The sequence below is a fragment of the Strongylocentrotus purpuratus genome, unplaced genomic scaffold, assembly GCF_000002235.5.
Source record: "Strongylocentrotus purpuratus isolate Spur 01 unplaced genomic scaffold, Spur_5.0 spur5_contig_838, whole genome shotgun sequence".
In the NCBI taxonomy this organism is placed as follows: Eukaryota; Metazoa; Echinodermata; class Echinoidea; order Camarodonta; family Strongylocentrotidae; genus Strongylocentrotus; species Strongylocentrotus purpuratus.
Window position 1 is genome coordinate 622,759 of NW_022145544.1, and position 19,812 is coordinate 642,570.

The window sequence follows — 19,812 nt, forward strand, 5'->3', positions numbered from 1 at the left end:
GGGTTCTTTTCCTTTGAATGTAATGAAAGCCCCAACATTTTCTCCTTCTTCTGCTTTTTCATCTTATTCTTTTTTTTCTTTCCGGTAATCCAAAGCAAAATATTATAATAATATGTCTAATTGAAGACAAAAATAGCTGTCGCGATAATGACAATTTTTCATACTCTTAAACAGATCTTAAGTGTAAACTTAATATTCTTTTTCGCATCTTGCCATGCTAGATTACAGATCATAGATAAGGTTGAAGCAATGAAGTACTAAGTAAATGAGCTAAATGTGCTTACTTGTTAGGAGGAAGGGGGCGTGTAAGAAATAAAAAATTAAGAGATTAACAAATTGATGATAGTAGTTTGTTTCAGTATGTGATTATGCAAATGTCACCTTTGCAAAAAAGGGCATCAGGCCCCGTTAATTATTCATACTTGTTGACACCCTTCCATGACACTTCATTCTTGGCTTGATATTAAATGGAAAAAAATCCCACAATCGCTTCATCTTTGAGCTCTATTAAAAAATAAAATAAAAATAAAAAACATGCCCCCTCCCACGATACATGCCCCAGAAAGAAAGAAAGACATTAAAAAAAAAGCCTCTCTCACTGTGACTCTCAAAACTACAGTGCAAATACGTCGACATATCTATATTGGTAGTATAACACTCCCCCCCCCCCTACACACACACACACATACAAACACACACATACTGCTTCCTGGATTGCCTGTTAGTGAGAAGAAGGAAAGAGGAAAAAAGTGAAGACAAACATTTCCTGAATAATAGTTCGTTGTGTGTGGTCTAATGTCCTCTTTAGGGAAATAATGACACCCAAAAGTGCAATGTCTAGCCTCGGGATCTTGGTGGATCACTCGCAAATTGGATGTGTGGTTAGATTAGGATTCTAGTGAAGGGTGACAAATATTGTGGAGAGATCTACATGTATAGCTTCTAGAGATATTGAGCATTCTGTGTCATAGGCATGTCACTAGAAAATCAAAAAGAAGATATATTTAGCCTGTTTTTTCAGACTTTTCTATTGATTATATTTTGAGGAACGTAAGGAAAACAAGAAATAAACATAAAGTACACACAACTCAATGTCATTTGAGTTTGTATGTTTGATTTAGAGTAAAGTGTAAACAATTTAATATTGCAGTTTATTCCACACCTAAAATGAGACAAGTCTATGATTCTGACATATGTGCTATCATATAAAATTCACTGTTTCCAACCAAATCCATAACATAAGCAAGTCACACACTTTATCTTCAAATACACTTCTTTATTCATTCATACATGTATAATTCAATAAAGAGTGGAACTTGATACCAGCCTTCAATATCAGGTTCCTAGCAATCTGTAATAATACTCTATTCAGAACCTGTAAACATTCATTGCTATATTGACTACACCCATTTTATATCTACTCTGTAATGTCATGACTCATTCCATTTTGTTTCATTATTTGTTTCCTGATTTTACATCTTGCATACAGGTTCACTAGTTACAAAGTACATGTGCATTATGGGAATTTTATGTTTTCAATAAATATCTTAAATTTTTACGCATCAATGTTATATCTTTGTGCAAACAACATGATTATGGATGTTTACATGTTTCTAACCATATACACAATCTGGGAGCGTTCTTTCTTTTTTACTTCTTTTTTTTTGTATCAGTTTTTTAAAACTTTTATGCCTTGGGTCCTTTTTTTTCTTCTGAATACCATTGTGTCATTTGAGATCATGATCATTGTCACATACAGGACATTCCTAAATCTCAATCCAGGACGTCTAGTTTCCTGTTGAAAAGTTCACTCTACATTCCATCCTAGTTCATTCAACAGTGTGTTAATTCCCTACAGTTCCCTCTCCAAAGGGGAAAACCGCTAGGCTTCGCCGCTTGTGCAATTCCAACGTTTGAGTCACCTATATCCCCTTTTGGAGTCATACCTTTTTATTTCCTTGTTAGTTATTTTGGAAGCTTAGTATCTAGGTGGGAATTGGTACCTCCTTGTGTCAGCTATCAAATTAAGCTCAGCATTAATGACCTATTTTGGTGTAGGACATGCAAGCCTGATAATTTCTGAATTTATTTTATTTTTCCTGATTTAAAAAAAAAAAAAAAAATGTTGATTTTTGGGGAAATTGTTTTAATCATGATTTTTTTCTCCCGAAATGAAATTGCATTATTCACAAAATTGATATGCTTTTGTGTCTTTATCTCGGGATATGAAAGGGGAACTATTTGGTCATAAGTATGTTGTTTAAGGAGGAAGTTTGTTGTTTTAATGATTTCTAATAATTCAGGATGCAGGTTTGTGTAAACGAGATGTTGTTCGACGAAAATAATTGGCTAAATTGCTAAAGAAAAGAGTAAATGGAGCATGAATGATCATTCTCCCAATTTTTTTTTTCTTTTGCTCTCATTGTTACATTGTATGAATAATGAGAATTAACAATGCTGTTGCTGATTTCTTTTTTTGTAAATAATGCATAGTTTAACAAAATTCTTGATGAAATGCTTTTGATGTTTTATTTTATTTCCATTTTTTGTTAACATATAGAAAAAGACACAGGTAAATATGAGAAACCAGTATTGTGCATGGAGAACTAATACTTAATATCTAATAATGTTAATATTTAATTGCTTTAAAAGATGAGAAAATGAATTCTGTATTTTCCTGGTTCAACCCATTGCAAAGAAAAAAAATATCTCTAAAGGTTCGTTTGGATATGATGGGGAAAAACCTTGGCATTTTTTTAAAGATGACATAAGGTGCAATACATTCACATTTCTGAATATTAAACTATCGAGCTTGGTGAATATGGGCAAGTCCTTTGTTGCACGCAGTTGCTGTTCATTTTCCACTTTTGAAAAACAAAGAGGCCTTTTTTATGCAGTTAACTGTGCCATATCTGAACAACTCTTAACGGCTGATCCCAAACACTGCCGGTATGTTAGAAGTTGTTTTTTCCATCCTCATTCTTAGCCAAACATTTTATCTCACTTTGGAATCGATAAGATATAACCAGTAACCTCCACAAGGCTGATACTTGGCCTGTTATATTTGTTATCTACACAGTACATGTAATAAATTTGAAATTTTGAATAAAATATTTTGCTTACATCACAAAGTCAAGAAATATGTGGGCAGATTTTACTTGCCTCCCCCCTCCCCCCTTTCCATTGTCAGTGTAAAACAAAGACAACCTTCAAAACAGAATGAGAGAATTCATTTCTTCATCTACAAATTTGCAGTGATTTTAGATTTGAAATACACAAATTTGATTGAATCTAATCTCTTAAAACATCATACTAACCCTTCTATCTTCGTCTCTCTTCTTTTCTCACGCTTAATGCTGCAATAGCTTTATCAGGGAATGTTTGATTCAAAGGTACATTTCTGTGCATTCTGTCCAATTGCTTTAGATGTTCATTTTATGCATTTTGATTTCCTTTTCCCTCTTCTGTACATCTGGGGAGTATTTCACAAAGACTAAGATCGACTTTAACTATGGCAGGCCTTTCATGCCACTGTTTGCTCTCTCAGCATTTACTGGCATTGTTCTCTCAAGCGACGCAAAAAGCATGGTCTCAAATCTACAGAATTTACATTTTTTCATATATCATTATTGAAGGAAGAAATATTATCTAAAGATCATAATGGTGAGAGCAACCAGTGGCATGAATGGCCCGCCATAGTTAAGTCCAACTTAAAGTCAATCTCAGTCTTTGTGAAACACCCCCCTGGTCAATACCACAGTCACACCGATTAACCAATACCAGACCGACCGTACAGATGCGCTGTTCAGATGAACGAAATAGTTTGCTTGGTCGTGTGTCTGTCATCAGGTGTGACTGGGGTCAAAACATTTTAGTTTTTGTTTTTATGATGATTAGAAACTTTTCTTGTGAAATTGTGTTGTGCCGCTGGCAGAAGGTCATTAAGCATGCACGAATGCCTCAAAGCAAATTTCTGATACCTCGCTTCTGATCTATACATGTTATACCATTTTTCTATTAAAAGATGACAGGATTTCTCTCTTTGTCTGTATCTACAAATAAAAGAGAAAAGGGATAATTTGTAACTACCTATTTTAAGGTGTTTCTTATCAAATAAGCACATGTTTTTGAAGTTGCAGGCATTCTAATGCTATTGAGTTTCTGCTTCCTTCAGTAGTGTGCATCCGCTTGTAGCCAAATGTTACGACACGTTTACAACCCTTCTGCCAGCTGCATTAAAAAAATGCACTCTCAGTCATTGAATTTCAGTTGGATATTTCTGTTATTATTACATTTTTTTAAAAAATCATTAGTGTATCCAAACTTTATGGTGCATGTACCTGTTTCGGTTTTAGAATGAAAACATATTTTTAGTCCAAATTACAGTAAAAATATTCACATTCGTAGAAAATGTTATTATGTATTTTGCAGAATTTTCAAACTATTTCATTAGGATATGTTCTCCTTTGAAAAGTTTTGAAGGACCACAATTATTGTTGTTATGTATAAATTGTCTCTCTCTCCTGCTCATTTTATTTCTTCAAAAGTAGCATTATGACTTTTTAAAAGCCTTTTACCATTTCCTTCTGAAATCTGTCATCCTATACTATTTAAAGCACCAAGCCTCATTCTTACTTTTTAGCACGTCTAAAAGGTGGAAGAAAGATTTTTTACATCAAGATATTTTTTCCATAACACTTTTACCATTCTTCTTTCTTCTCCGTTTTTTGGTACTACAAATAGCTTTAATTTATTTGGAGGTTTTTAATTATTCAGAATTATTAATTCATTAGTAGTTGTCATTGCGAGATGAGATGCGGATGATCTTCTTTTTTTAAACAGAAATACATGATTTTCATTCCAAGGTCAGGGCTGGATGGGATGGGATGAACCAAGATTAAGCAAGGACTATTTTGAGAAAGAATCGTGCTTCCCTTGTCATGGGGTTTCAATTATGCCTTCCCACAGATTGTGCGCCAAACTTGATTTAGCAATGATTTTTAAAAAACTCAATCTGTGATATGAATAATATTATGGGGCAATATTTCATATAATAGATGATATTTTGTCATTTCAAAACAAAATTTAATGTTTAACATTTTCAGTTTACCCAATATTTGTAGATTCCATGTAGGGGCCCTTTTTTCATTTTCTTTTTTCTTCTTTTTGTTGTTGGTTTTTTTTTTTTTTTTTTTTTTTTTGGGGGGGGGGGGTTTCATTTGATAAAATTCTTATAGCTCAAAGATCTTAAAAACATTTTTCTTTGGAATTTATATGTCCATAAATGCATTTTGTGCATGTTACTACCATTTTAATGTACAGTGTACAAAATCATGCAAAAATGTAGGTTTTAGAATTTAATAGTTTGAATCGATTTTGATTTTGATTTCTTAAATGTTTAATCATTTCATATTAACATACAAATTCATGTACATGCTTGTTTAGCTTTAGATGCATTTACTGTATCAAACAGTATTTGTCTTCAGCTTGCATCACATTTATCATTATACTTGTATCATAGGTTGTGTAAATCATGTGCCTTTGTTGTAATCATGTGTGTTTTGGTTCATATTCAGATGTAGATTTGTTTAGTGTGTTTTTGTGCTGTTTCATTGTGCTTATCACCGTTTCATGGTTTTGTGAACATAACCCCTTTCCCGTCTGAAATATCATGAGGGATTTGGATTTCTTAAGTCATCCTAATTGCAGAATTAAAGATGATTAATCTCTTTTATGCTTCCCAGTTGTGCAATGTAATATTTGTCTTTACAACTACTATATACAAAAGCCATCAGGATGACTGCTGTTTACACCGATCCAAAATTATGTTGCAAAGTATTGTGATTGTAAGCCCATTTTCTTCTTTGTTGATATATTTTGGTGTTAAAGTACAACAATTTAATTTGGCCCGATGCTTCTGTGATGGAAAATTAAATGCTTCTTAAGGATCTCTTCTAGATTTGTGTCCATGATTTTCATGGGTTCCTACATGCAGTTCTTATGAGAGGGTTTTTATTATATATGTGAACTCCCCAACCCCAGATGAAACAACTGACTCATCTGCACCGATCATATAACATCCTGTTCTTCATTACTTAACACCTGTTTTACCATTAATGCTGATTTATATTATTATTATTTTACCATATTTTTATAAAATTTGTATCATCTACCACATGAAACAGGAGAAATGGGAGAGCACTGATTATATAACATCCTGTTCTTCTGTACTTAACACCTGCTTTACCATTAATGCAGATTTTTATTATTATTTTACCATATTTTTGTAAATTTGTATCATCTACCACATGAAACAGGAGAAATGGGAGAGTTATAGGTCTGCCACACAGGTATGTAGATGTTAGTTCTGTGGCACAGTGTGACTTGTATACCCCTCTTTGGCTGCAGTGTTTTATTTTTTATTAACCCCTGTTTGATACATAGCATTAGCTTTAATCCAAGAGAGTGACGACTGCTGCTTTTTATCGAGGTACATTCATTCGGTATCGTGCGACTAGAGAGGAATGAGGAACTAAAATCTAGTTGGATTTGAGCCTATTTATATGAAGCATTCATTACGATATCATGGGAGAGGGAAATACTGATCTTGGTTGTTGTTGTTTTGCATCATTAAAGGTAAAGACCAGTATTGGAAACGCCCCAATTTCAAAAAATGAAATGGAAGCTCTCATTACCAATCATGTGAAAGAATATGTTTTGACTAATACATGATGATAAAAAATTTGCCGGGAAACCGCCTACTAATTCTTATATTTGGTAAATTTGTTTCTCTCATGGTCTGTGAGAGATATAGGGTAGTCCCATATACATCTTTCTGTGTATAGTGCTTGTAACTTTACGAAGAATGGGCCAAATTTCTTATCATTTTGATGATTCCAGAACCTTGCAGATGTTAGATGCTAGATGATCAACCTTTTCTGATCGATTCCACAACGTTTCTTTCACAATGCAATCGCATGACCATAACTGGTCTTTACCTTTAATGGGAAGAAACTTAACATCTTAGGCCGTGATAGTGGGTAAACTCTAATGATAATGCATTATGCTACATGCCTTGTCCATACTAAGTATATTAAACACATTGTCATATAAGTAACATGATAAGGCATGGAACAAATATGTCTTTTGTGTACTTAATATATTTGCAAGGATGCAAGTTTTAATGGAATGTTTTCGTCTAACACATTAACACATTTACACATATAAATACAGTTACAACAGGGTTAACTTCAATCTTTTTTTGAAACAACCAACTCAATTTTCATATAATATCAGATAAATAGGTATTTGTTAATTACAGTACATATACCGACGTGGTATGCATTTGGTTGACTAATTTAAGACTAGACCTCATAATTTGCCTTTCTTCCATATACATAATAATTGATCATGATAATAATAATAATAATGATGATAATAATAATAATGATGATAATAATAATAATGATGATAATAATAATAATAATAATAATAATAATAATACAAATTATAATAGTTACTTTTGTATAGCGTTTGATACTGGTACTATGCTTATAAGCACTTTATATTGTAATCATTAAAAATAGACTAGGATTAGTACATGTACATTTAACTTTTGATTTTGTAGAAGGATTCTAATTGATATTGTTTGTTTTATTGGGCTGAAAGAAAATGAATGTCCTTACCAGTACTAAGTAACCAAACCATAGTATGTATGCTTAGCAACGTATATCCTCCCTGTTTATCCTTTTTATCTTTATTGATAAAGGAAGTCTCTGTGTTTCCAAGAAAAAGTCCCGATTTTGGTTTGCTTATTTGCGAACGATACACCCTTACATAAATCATGACAAAATAAATGTATTCTTGTGGAATTATGTCATTCCCTTTTCTCTCCTCTTCCCATTGATTTTTCATGATTTGTAGAATGTTTTGTTTGATTGTTTTGTTTTGTTTTTGCCATTCCCTCTTAAATTTTTTTTTACAACCCTTTGTTCAATTGTTTGTCATGATTATTTGCTTTAAAAATAAAATGTTATTATCGTCGGTTCACCACTAATCATCATTTAAGTGTTGTTGTTATTGATATCATTTTCCATGTTTGTTGGTATATATCTTCTGTTTTCAGCTAGAAGGAGGTTATCTCACTTTAAGACGGGGTTAATGCCCTTCTGGCTCCAAACAGGATATATTTGTTAATAGCATGTTTTTAACATAAAGTCATTGGCATCTGTGTGATGCAGCCATAAGCATCAATTTTTCATTCTCATGAATTACACCCATTCATCCATATGATCATTTACTAATTACATAACCTGAGTCATACCATCATATTCTCACATTATGTAGCAACCATATATTTATTTATCCCTTATATGGCATGTATCACTGTATTCATTTAAAATAATATGCAGGCACAAGTTCTAACGAATTCCGAAGCACTATGAGCCCAGCCAAATTCTGTCATTCGGGAGCAGTATCAAATCTGCATTGCTGGGTTTTACTAATCATTGCTCTTACACCAGATTGCGCAATAATAGACCTATGAGACATAGTCTAGGGCATGTATGGTTCAGACCCTAAAATCACTACAAATCGTGCCTGCAAACTATTATTCATCTAACTTGTCACATTTTCTTGTCATTGCATTTTGATTTTATATGGAATGTGTCATTTCTGTCTGCATTTTCACCCCATCCATTTTTTAATGATTCTAATCAAACTGAACTGCCTTGCAAAAAAAGGTATGACAAAATAAAAATAAATTTTTACTAAAAGGTAGGAGTGGAAAGAGGGTTACATAGCTCTGTATATCAGAAGGCCCCTAAGCAGCTATACTCATCTGTGTATAATTTTTGTTTTTGTTTTTGTATCTTTTGCTTCATAATGTTTTTTTTTGTTGGGGGGAGGGTGGTCCTCCAATATAGCTTATCATGTACCGCATGTGAAGATTCCATTTGTATGATTGGTAAAAACTGCAGGCATAAAATTCGCCAAAAAAATCGACCAGGCATAGTCGTATTTGCAAGGACGCGATAAAGTTAATAACAGATACGCACTGTGAGACACCCGCATTTCTTTCTGACGCGTTAAGTTCCATTGACCCTATAACAGACATTAGTTGTTAAAATATTATTTTTAAGAATTTACACTTAGGATGTAGTGTATAGAACAAATATTTACTGCTTATTTTTTTTTATTTTTTATTTTTTTTTGGGGGGGGGGCATGGTTAAAACTATAGCTCCTCTGTGATCTAGAGACTGCACTATGCACCTCATCTTTGTCTCGGGTCACAGTTCAATTTCGACGTCACCTTGGATAAGAGCTTTAACAGTGCCCCTCAAAGTAGTCAACATTTTTATAATGACTCATACACTCTACAAATGTGTTGACATTCTAATACATGTAGTTCTAATTCACATCAGATTTTAAGGTGTTGGATTAATTACCATACATCCATCTTTTGGTTGATATAGGAACATATTTTCCCTTATTTGCATTTGAAAATCTCTAAGGGGAAAGCTTTCATTTACACGTACCAAGATTGGAGACCATAAAATTTATGAAAGTAATTATGTCAATTGATTGAAGTATATCTTCTTTGCAAATGGATTTCAAACTATACGTCAATCCAAGGGATCTTCAGAGTCAGTTGATTGTATAATATTGAGTATAATGTCTTCAATGTTAATATCTGCATACTGTGAAATCTACTGTAATAATTTGCTGATGTACAGTTTAAGGAGTGGATGAAACTAACAGCATAACCCATCCATTTCACCTAGGCATGATGGTTTTCGTATTAAGCTTTCCTTCATGTGTTTGTACAATAATATCCTCCAAAGAAACCGAAAGTAAAGCTTTATTAGAATTCCCTGGCAAGTGTTCCATGACTTGCAAGACAATTGTTCTTTGTGTGCACTTTTTTTTACGTACACTTGCATGCATTATGTTGCTTACAGTGACAATCAAGCAATACCGTTATGGCAATTTACACACTTTTCCAAAAACACATAGATAGTTTCAGTCTCAATTACCTGGTTTGTAGTACGTCACCACACATGCAACATCTACTACCTTGTATCTTCTTTTTTTTTCTTCATATATATCATCTTTATGGACAAGGGTAAGGATTTTACTTACAGTGTAGATAGCATTAATCTTTTTTGATAATTTAACTTTCAAATTCTTTTTTTTTCTTCACCAAATCATCAAGATATGTCACAGGTACTAAGGATCTATTCTTTTTAATGAAAAACAAATTTGATGGGTAGATTTGAAAGGAAGTTCAACTCGAACAGATTTCATGATATTCTCTCTTTCTTTATCAGTCTGATTGGGTCGCCATGAACTACGTGCCCTTTGCTGAGAAGGCCTTACAGTTGACCTCTGACCTGTACAGGTCAACGGCCGAGCATCCATCCGTTATGAAGCAGCATGTCCTGCAGAACATACTAAGGGTAGGTCCAACCTCTAAAGTCTCTCAAGAATCGCCATTTTGTTGATGCCATTTGAAGGCCAAACAAGCCCTTGTTCACACAACACAAGCAGTGGTGAGCAGCCTCTGAAAAATCGCTCCGCAAAATAAGAGAACTGTGTCAGTTGTATATGTAGGACAAGTGAGGGTTGAAAAAAAGATTATTTGAATGTGAAAGGAGCTGCATTTGTTTTGAGGTAGGTTTTAAAGAGAGGCAGGTTGTCATGTCTTGTGTGAACGGGGCCTGGCTTGAATGATTCAACTACATGCAGTTATCCAAATGTGAAAGGAGCTGCATTTGTGTCGAGGTAGGTTCCAAAGAGAGGCAGGTTATCATGTCTTGTGCGAACGAGGCCTGGCTTGAATGATTCAATTTGTAAGATGCTTCCTGTAGAAGCTCCAAGCATGATCGGTACTTGTCTGAAAGGTCCTGCTATTCAGGTCACCAGCTGGGCCACAGAGACAATGCCTGGGTTCCCTACTTGTATTTTGACCTAAATGATGGTCACTTACAATGGATTAGTAAAGCTTCATATGAAACAATGCTAAGAATAGTACGCAGAAAACCTAAATTTTGTATTCTTTCATCAATATTAGACTTTAAACACATTATTTTAAAATCCTTGCAGAAATGTGTCTTAAATGACATCCTCTTTCACATTATGATATAATTTAAGTGAAATTTTGCCATCAAATCTTTTGGGCTCCCAACATTTTAGAGGGGCTTTAATATAAAGGGGAAAATTATCTTGTGACATGTTTTATTTACTGATTGAGCAATAAATGTAGGATTTTAAAGATACCCAACAGAATTTTTTGTGTGGTACATGTATAGCACTATTTGCTCCAGGGCAAGTGCTTAATTCAAGCCCTGGGATACAAACAACCTCAATTTAAAAAAAAGAGATAGATTAGGTAGAATTGTGTTACCTTAACAGTCAAATTCATCCTTGAGAACAAATTGTGTTTGGGATTACATGATTGCATAGTGTATGCAGAGTATGTAGCATCCAATTTGCCAAATCTGACGTATTGATACAGACAGCTGTTGAGTTAGACCTGTGGTTAAGGGGTGAGTGATTAGAATAGAGAGAGGAAGGGGGTGACAAGTTAGGAAAAGGAAATCAAGCACATCACTAAAGAAAGGAGAGATTGTGGAACATATTTTAATGTTTTGTGGATATCAGAAAATACTTGAGAATTTAAAACTATGGAGTGGGTAGAAAGTAAAAAATAAAGAAAAATGGGGCAGAGAAAACAGACGAAAGATAAAGATAGGAGTGGAGAGAAAGGGGGAGAGGAGGAAAGATGTGCATGCGAGTGGGGGGAAGAGAGAAAGGGAGGGGAGGGGAGGGGAAGGACATGGGAGAGAAAGATAGATAGATTAAAAGAGGAATTCGAATAATGACAAAAATTGAAGGAGAATAATCAATATGAACAGAGAAGAAAAGGTAAAGGAAGGCAAGTAAAGAAAGAAAAAGAATGAGAGGAAAGCAAGGGGAACAAGAAGTACAAAGGATGGATGATAGAAGAGGGGGAGTAGGGTTCATTTTGAAAGACAAAGGGAGAGAAAGAGAAGAACATAAAGAGAAATAGAGAGAAAACTAAGAGGGGGAGGAAGGGGAGAAGATGTCATGAAATGAAATGATAGACAAGGAAGAGAAAGAAATCAGATAACTATGAGAGAAATCCAGATGCATGCACAGACTCAAGATTCATGCACGGACTCGAGATACGGGTAAAGGTTGAGAGAGAATTGTCCCGGCATAAAGCACATGGGTGGGAAGTATCTAACACATGAAGGTAATGCAAGCTGACATGTTTTGAACTTGTGTCGGGGGCTTTTAAGGGCAGTCAGAAGCTGGCTGTCAAGTCTGTGAATTGTCTGCGTTAAGCCAAGGAAACGCCCTAGCCAGCCCCTCGGAACACTAAAGGGAAAACAAGACAATGCGGTTTACCCTAGGAAAACTGAAAGGGACTTTTCTTTATGATCAAACTTATTACATCAGGGTTGATTATTAATGCTGATATATATCACAGATTCCTGGTTTTACCTGATTTGTAGCTCGATGAGATAGAATGGAATCTATTTAATGATGTTTGTTTTTCTGTTGTATGCAGAAAACCTAAATTTTGTATTCTTTCATCAATATTCAACTTCAAACACATTTGTTTGAAAATCCTTGCAGAAATGTGTCTTAAATGACATCCTCTTTCACATTATGATACAATTTAAGTGAAATTTTGCCATCAAATTTGTTGGGCTCCCAACACTCTAGAGGAGCTTTAAATGTACTACTACAACACTTTTCATCATTATTGCAGTCACTGTAGCAGGGAGGGAATTATTGGAAATAAGGAGAGAGTGAAATTTAAAAAAAGGAGGGGGAGGGGGTTGAGGGGAGGGGGTTGAGGGAAGTGCAAGATAGAGAGAGTTCAATAGAGGATGAGAGGGAAGCAGAGAGGGAATAAGAGAAATAGAATGGAAGGGAGCAGTTCATGAAAGATACATGTAAATGGGAGAGGAGAAAAACTCTGTACTATTCCCAGTTACATTTATAAACTTTCGAGTGGAGGGTTTTGCTATGCAATTCATTTTGTAAGATATTTCCACTACCTTCTTTTTTTCCATCACAAAGGTTTTCCAGCTGCCCTTGGGTCTCAAATATGCATGTCCTGCCCCTTCGACATGGAAGCTTGCAGTACAGTGCCTACTTGATATCCTACATGTGGGACTACCGGTGGCCAGGAAAACGGAATTCAGCGCAAAGTTTGAAGACATGTGGATGGACTTGGCTGCATCGCTTGAATTATTCCTCTTCTCAGAACAGTGAGTGGCAGTATGATGGGTTAGAAACTGGATCGTGATGAGGATGGCAATAATACTGAGGAGAAAGAGGCTGATGGTGATGGTGATCGTGGTGGTAATGGTGATGATGATGATGGTGATGGTGATGGTGATGGTGATGGTGATGGTGATGGTGATGGTGATGGTGATGGTGATGGTGATGGTGATGGTGATGGTGATGGTGATGGTGATCGTGGTGGTAATGGTGATGGTGATGGTGATGGTGATGGTGATGGTGATGGTGATGGTGATGGTGATGGTGATGGTGATGGTGATGGTGATGGTGATGGTGATGGTGATGGTGATGGTGATGGTGATGGTGATGGTGATGGTGGTGGTGGTGGTGGTGGTGATGGTGATGGTGATGGTGATGGTGATGGTGATGGTGATGGTGATGGTGATGGTGATGGTGATGGTGATGGTGATGGTGATGGTGATGGTAATGGTAATGGTAATGTTGGTGATAATGATATTGGTGATGGTGATGATGATGGTGGTGACGGTGGTGGTGATTGTGATGATGAAGATGATGATGATAGAAAAAAAGTAGCGGAGAAAGTTATTTTTGTGATTATGATGATTGATAAGGAGAAGGATGACAGTTAAGATGATATTCACAATGATGATGGTAATGATGGTGGTGGTGGTGGTGGTGATCGTGAGGAGAAGGAGAAAAGTTTCTTCCTGCAGCCCATTCATAACATCAATCATCCCTTTCTCTTTCACCAGCCCTACACCCTCCACCCTTTCAGTTGAGGAGCAGCAGAAAGATGAAGGCATGGATGTGAAGGTCGTGCTCCTCATACGGGAGGAGATTCTACCTTTCTCATCCAGTGTTCCAGAGCATTTTACAGCTCGCATCATGGCCCTCCTTAATAGAGGCTCTATCCACTCAGCCAGCACAGCAAGCTTCCTAGGTGAGATTGTCAATCACGAAACAACACACTCCATGATGTGCATTTGGTGCAAACTACAACTTTTATGAATATTGCGTGATCAATGTCATTTTTGAGAAAACTTTTTGAAAAACATATTCAGTATTTATTGCTGTTTTTACAGAGAACCATGGGTAATGAACTGTTCAATAGCCATCTGTGTAATAGGTTCATTTTGGAAAGATTCCACATTTTATTTTTGTTGTTGCTATTGTAGGCAAGCCTGTTGCTAGCATTTAAGCTGTGAGAGGAAATTTTGCCTGAGAAGTACTCAACAGCAAAACAAACAAAAACAAAACAAAATCATAAAGAAGATACACACAAAAGCAGTTCATGCTTTCCCCTTATATTTAAAATTTACTTTCATTAATTTAATGACTGTCAAGATTACGTCACATTTTTATGTCATTGTGTGGATTCTAACTACACATTATGGAAGTTTTACAAAAAAATTTGGGACATGTTCTCTGCAGATGTAGATAATCGCCAGCTACGTGAGGAGTTTGCCAAGGCCTGCTTCGAGACCCTTCTCCAGTTCTCTTTCATCTCCCAGACGAAACCTGTGAGAGATGTAACAGATGAGGGAGCCCTTACCAAGATGGCGCTGGCTTCCTTGCTCCAGCGATGCCAGGAAGTGCTCAAGAAGTATGTTGAAGATGAGAGGCTGAGCGGGAAATGTCCTCTTCCGAGGTAAGATGAATTTTTGTTTCTTCTTTTTCTTTTTTTTATAGATTTGTCCCTTAAAGGCATCGTTTAACAATGTTAAATCTGAGATGCATGGCCCCACTTGTTATCAGTGTCTGTGATATGGTGTAATATTGAAGCCCTAAAAAAATTGCGCTTCAAAAATGATCATGAAGTGCCTCAAAAAAATGAAGATCTTTGAGTGACCGGTTTTACCATACTCATTTTTCCACAATAGACTGTAGTGTTATAAAAACCGTTAGGAAAACGATAAATGAAATTTTGATTTCCAATCATAAATATCTTGATAATCAGACAGGCGATTGGCTGGTAAAAGTCATGGGATTTTTTATGACCTATTATGATTGCAGCATGAGCTAAATCCAGGAATTTTGTTTCAGAATCTGAGACAAAGATACCTAATCCCTTAAACGATATTTATGTTCAGCCCATCATTCTTCTCTGAAAATAAAGTATTACAGTAGAAATTGCTCATATCTCACATGTGTTACATACTCTTTTTCAAATAAATTTCAGATCCAGAATGACTGAGATGTCCTTCGTCTTACAAGCTGTCACAACACTGATGCAATCCCTCAAGAAAGCTACTGCAGACAATGGTATGTACAGCTGTCCATCCCTTCTCTCTCTCTAACAACTTTGCGCAGACTCCACATGCTTTCTGGCACGTAATTTACAATATTTTGTAAATTTCCAAAGTAATTTACATTTATTCTGCAGGGCTCAATAGTTACTGGAGCCCCTGCATATTGAAACATGTATGTATGTCCATCTTGAAAAATTCTATTAATGCTTTCTATGCTTATTTAAAGGTAAAGACCAGTATTGGAAACGCCCCAATTTCAAAAAATGAAATGGAAGCTCTCATTACCAATCATGTGAAAGAATATGTTTTTACTAATACATGATGATAAAAAAAATTCCGGGAAACCGCCTACTAATTCATATATTTGGTAAATTTGTTTCTCTCATGGTCTGTGAGAGATATAGGGTAGTCCCATATACATCTTTCTGTGTATAGCGCTTGTAACTTTACGAAGAATGGGCCAAATTTCTTATCATTTTGATGATTCCAGAACCTTGCAGATGCTAGATGCTAGATCATCAACCTTTTCTGATTGATTCCACAACGTTTCTTTCACAATGCAATCACATGACCATAACTGGTCTTTACCTTTCAACTCTACCCTGCTCCCTCTGGCCTCTTTCACTCTCTACCATCTTATCTCTTGATTTCCTATATATGCAGTTGACCAGAGTACATGGAGCCAGGTGATCGGTCTCTACCCATTCCTTGTGGATTGTACGACCTGTACGTCGTCACAGGTCTGTAAGGCACTCAAAGAAGCCCTCTATCAGTTCCAAGAACTCCTCGTAGCACCACATCCTCCTACCGGGATGGTGAATGGAAAATGATGATCAATCTCTAACCCATTCCTTGCCGATTGTACCATCTGTCTCTAAGGCACTCAAAGAAGACCTCTATCAGTCTCAAGAACTCCTCGTAGCCCCTCATCCTCCTACCCGGGTGATGAATGGATGAAAAGTGATGATGTATCCTCTCCGTTATTCAACATCTAATGAATTATGCCTCCATTTGGCATTGTTCTCCAGGAGAGAATGAGCTCAGTTCTCATCACTCTGTAACAGAGATTGAGATTTTTGCAGATTTTATTGACAAGAGGCCTTGGATTCTAAGAACCTGTCAAGGATTGTTTCATTAATCGACTAAAATGGAAGTATTCCGACGATCAGCATTTCGGAGGTTATGATAGCTGTCCACGGGCTTAAACCCTAACCTGTGGGCCAACAGGGTGTTCGTTGGTTGGCAATTATTCCAACCCTAAATCCGCTAGCATGACTACCAGGCTTGACTAGGAACCTCTCATGTGGAGTGGCTCATGTTTTAAAGCAACAAACTCTAAACGTAAAGAAGCCAAAATAAACATCACATGTGTATCAGCTGTGTATGACGTATTTGGATCATACATAACAAACAGAATGACGGATATCAGTTTACGTTTTTGTATTGAGTTGACAGCATTACTAGAGGATAGACTTTCTAGTATATCGAGCAAAGTGGTACATTTTATATTGATTTGTTTTCATTATTTCATTGTCCTGCTTTACATACTTGTATCAGACTCAAAATGAATAAATACCATCCCCTTTGACAGAATGATAGTTATGCAAAGACCCCTACTAGCTTTTTTGGGAGAAGAATCATTTGAATTACAATATAATTGAAATTGAAAAAGTAATTGCTTGAAGCCCTAGTACCCTACCATTTCAAGATAATTTCAAAGATTATGAGGACTGTGGTTATTTCCATGTGAAGTGTCATTTGATGATGAATAGATATTAAACTAGTACTACAGAGCTGTCTTCATCTCCAATGTGTAACAATATGCTGCATGTAAATGCTGACTAGTTTCTCTTAGTTTATTTTGGTATTCTTCGTTCTGTGTTGTTCCCTCTTTGTCGGCAGGGTTTATCATGTCGCTTTGCTTGACTTAGCTCAGTTAGTCATTATTTGATTGAATCGTCCTGAAAAATCACTCTATTTTTCAATAATTTTTGTAAAATCTTGTTCCTATTCGCTCTTTAAAAAGAGGTCATTTGTTATATTGCATGATTTACCGGTACTCAATTTACATGATACATTGTATAGAAACATTTGCAAGACTGAATCAGTGATTAGATAATTACATCAATACTTTTATCAAACCATGCTCAAATTTTTGTCACTAATCCTGATTATGTATATTATATTTACAAATGTAGTGCAATTTTATGTTGATGTGTATATGAGTAGATATATAGGTTTGGAGAAAGGACGTGCAAGGAAGTGACTTTGGATGTGCTATTATTTGTCTCATGTTAAAGTAACTGTGGTGAGAATTATTTTTTATGTGGTTCCATATGTATCAAAGTATTCATTTGATTTCAAGGTATGTGTTGTATTATGTTGTATTAATTATGCATGTTATATATCAGAGTATATGCTATATATCCCCTTTGTTGACCCAACATTGAAATACTAAACATTCCTTATTCTATCCCCCAACTGTTGGTGTGTGTGTGTGTTTTGGTTTTTACAGACATGTATCAATCAGATATGATCATTTACGTCTGGGGACCGACCTTTAAACGTCACCATCCTTGGCTGAATCAGCTTGTAACTTCCATTGTTAGCTGGAATACAGGCGCACGCCACAATGCCCAGTTTAAGAGGGCCCTGTCTTATAAAGAGTTCCAATTGATCCAAATTTATGACAAATCCTGCAAACTAACAAACTCCATTCTCAGAGCTGTAAATTTTTTCTTTTTTATTTGAATTGATCACAATTGTTTATAAGACAGGGCGGGCCCATGTCACCTGTCCCTAAAACTAAAAACCATATTTGATGACAAAAAACTTTGTTCACTTTTTTTTAAAGATATAGAATGATGAAAACGTGAATAGGATTTAGCAAATGGACTTGATAGTATTTGGTCTGTTATTTCATTGTAATATTTGCATGCTTGATTCATATATAAGTATTCCAAGATGAGTTTCCTTTTGTTAAAGTTTACTTCCTAAGGCCCATACATAACAATATTTATATTAATAGTGAATAATCTAGGAGTAAACTAAACTGACTTGCAAGAAACATGTCAGAATATGCCCCTAACTTGTATAAATTACAGTTAGTTTTTTAGCATAAGTATATTTATATATAGCTAATTAATTTTCCATCCGTATTATTGAATTTACAATATTTGCATTATTCAGACTTTAGGGAAGGGGTAAATGACCTCCCCTTTTCCCCTTCCGTGCCCCCTTATATACTAAACAAAAGCCCAATTTGAATTCCATATAAGAGGTCTGACCAGTCGGTCGCATCTACAAGAAGATGTAGTTTGAACAATTTTCATTTTTTTTCTATTTTTCAACCTTGTGTTTCACAGAGAATACTGGTATTACAGAGTAGCAGCAGCTATGTTTAGCTACAACGCGGGCTAGTGATAAATCAGTATTACATCTATCATAGTTTAATATTTTTCTAAAGATGGTTACCTCATCTCATCTTTTTACTGTCAGGTAATGATAAAAGGATGTAGAAGATATTGACATCCTTCCTACTTGTGGATACAGAATAAATGCCATCCATATCGAATATAAGTCTAACTGCATAGATACATATACCGCAATACAATATAAGTGGTATAAATGTATGTCTTTTTATATTAAACAATAGTTGTCTGTATTATAAAAAAAAATTAAAAAGGCAAGAGGAAAAAGGAGAAAAAAAGATGAGAAGGGGAGAACTACTGTGACTAACTATATATAGAAAATGTATAACTATAACAATATATAGACTTGTATATGATTATTATTTCCAAGTGTTTGCTAAAACTTGGACATTTAAAGGCTTTTTTATGAGCACTATAACTGAGTAAGGGCATCATTTTCTGTATGCCATTTTGTAAGTTGAAAGATTTATTTATATACACGATGATATAAAGGTTTGAGGATGTTTTTGCATATATGTTATGTGCAACTCAGAGAGGTTAGGCAATTCATTTATATCAAGATTTTCAATTAGAATGAATTATCATGGTAAATGTATTAACAGAAATCTTACTTTGATTTGTGTACCCGGTACATTCATTTCATAAATAGTTTAAGGTGAAAAAATTCAGTTACAGAAATATTTAGCGATCTATTAGTGACATGTATAGAGATGTGACTTCTGAAGTCTCAGTAGTATTATTATTGTATTAGATCATTTAATAACATTTTGAATGAGGTTTGTCTAATAATATATATGTAATAAACAATGGGAAAACATTCTAATGAAATATA

The 19,812-nt window shown here is 35.2% G+C and overlaps 1 protein-coding gene across 2 annotated transcripts in view; it reads left to right on the top strand.

Moving 5' to 3' along the window:
* Nucleotides 1-19,812, top strand: part of LOC753266 (protein MON2 homolog) — a 65,225-nt gene extending 45,413 nt beyond the window's left edge. Inside the window, exons 27-34 of one of the 2 annotated variants that reach the window (XM_030986679.1) lie at nt 2,561-2,572; nt 6,318-6,350; nt 10,330-10,458; nt 13,115-13,305; nt 14,053-14,240; nt 14,732-14,948; nt 15,480-15,562; nt 16,213-19,812. In XM_030986679.1, the coding sequence (XP_030842539.1) occupies nt 2,561-2,572; nt 6,318-6,350; nt 10,330-10,458; nt 13,115-13,305; nt 14,053-14,240; nt 14,732-14,948; nt 15,480-15,562; nt 16,213-16,379 (1,020 nt within the window). In that variant the 3' untranslated portion in view covers nt 16,380-19,812. The other variant, XM_030986686.1, reaches the window with a different exon arrangement.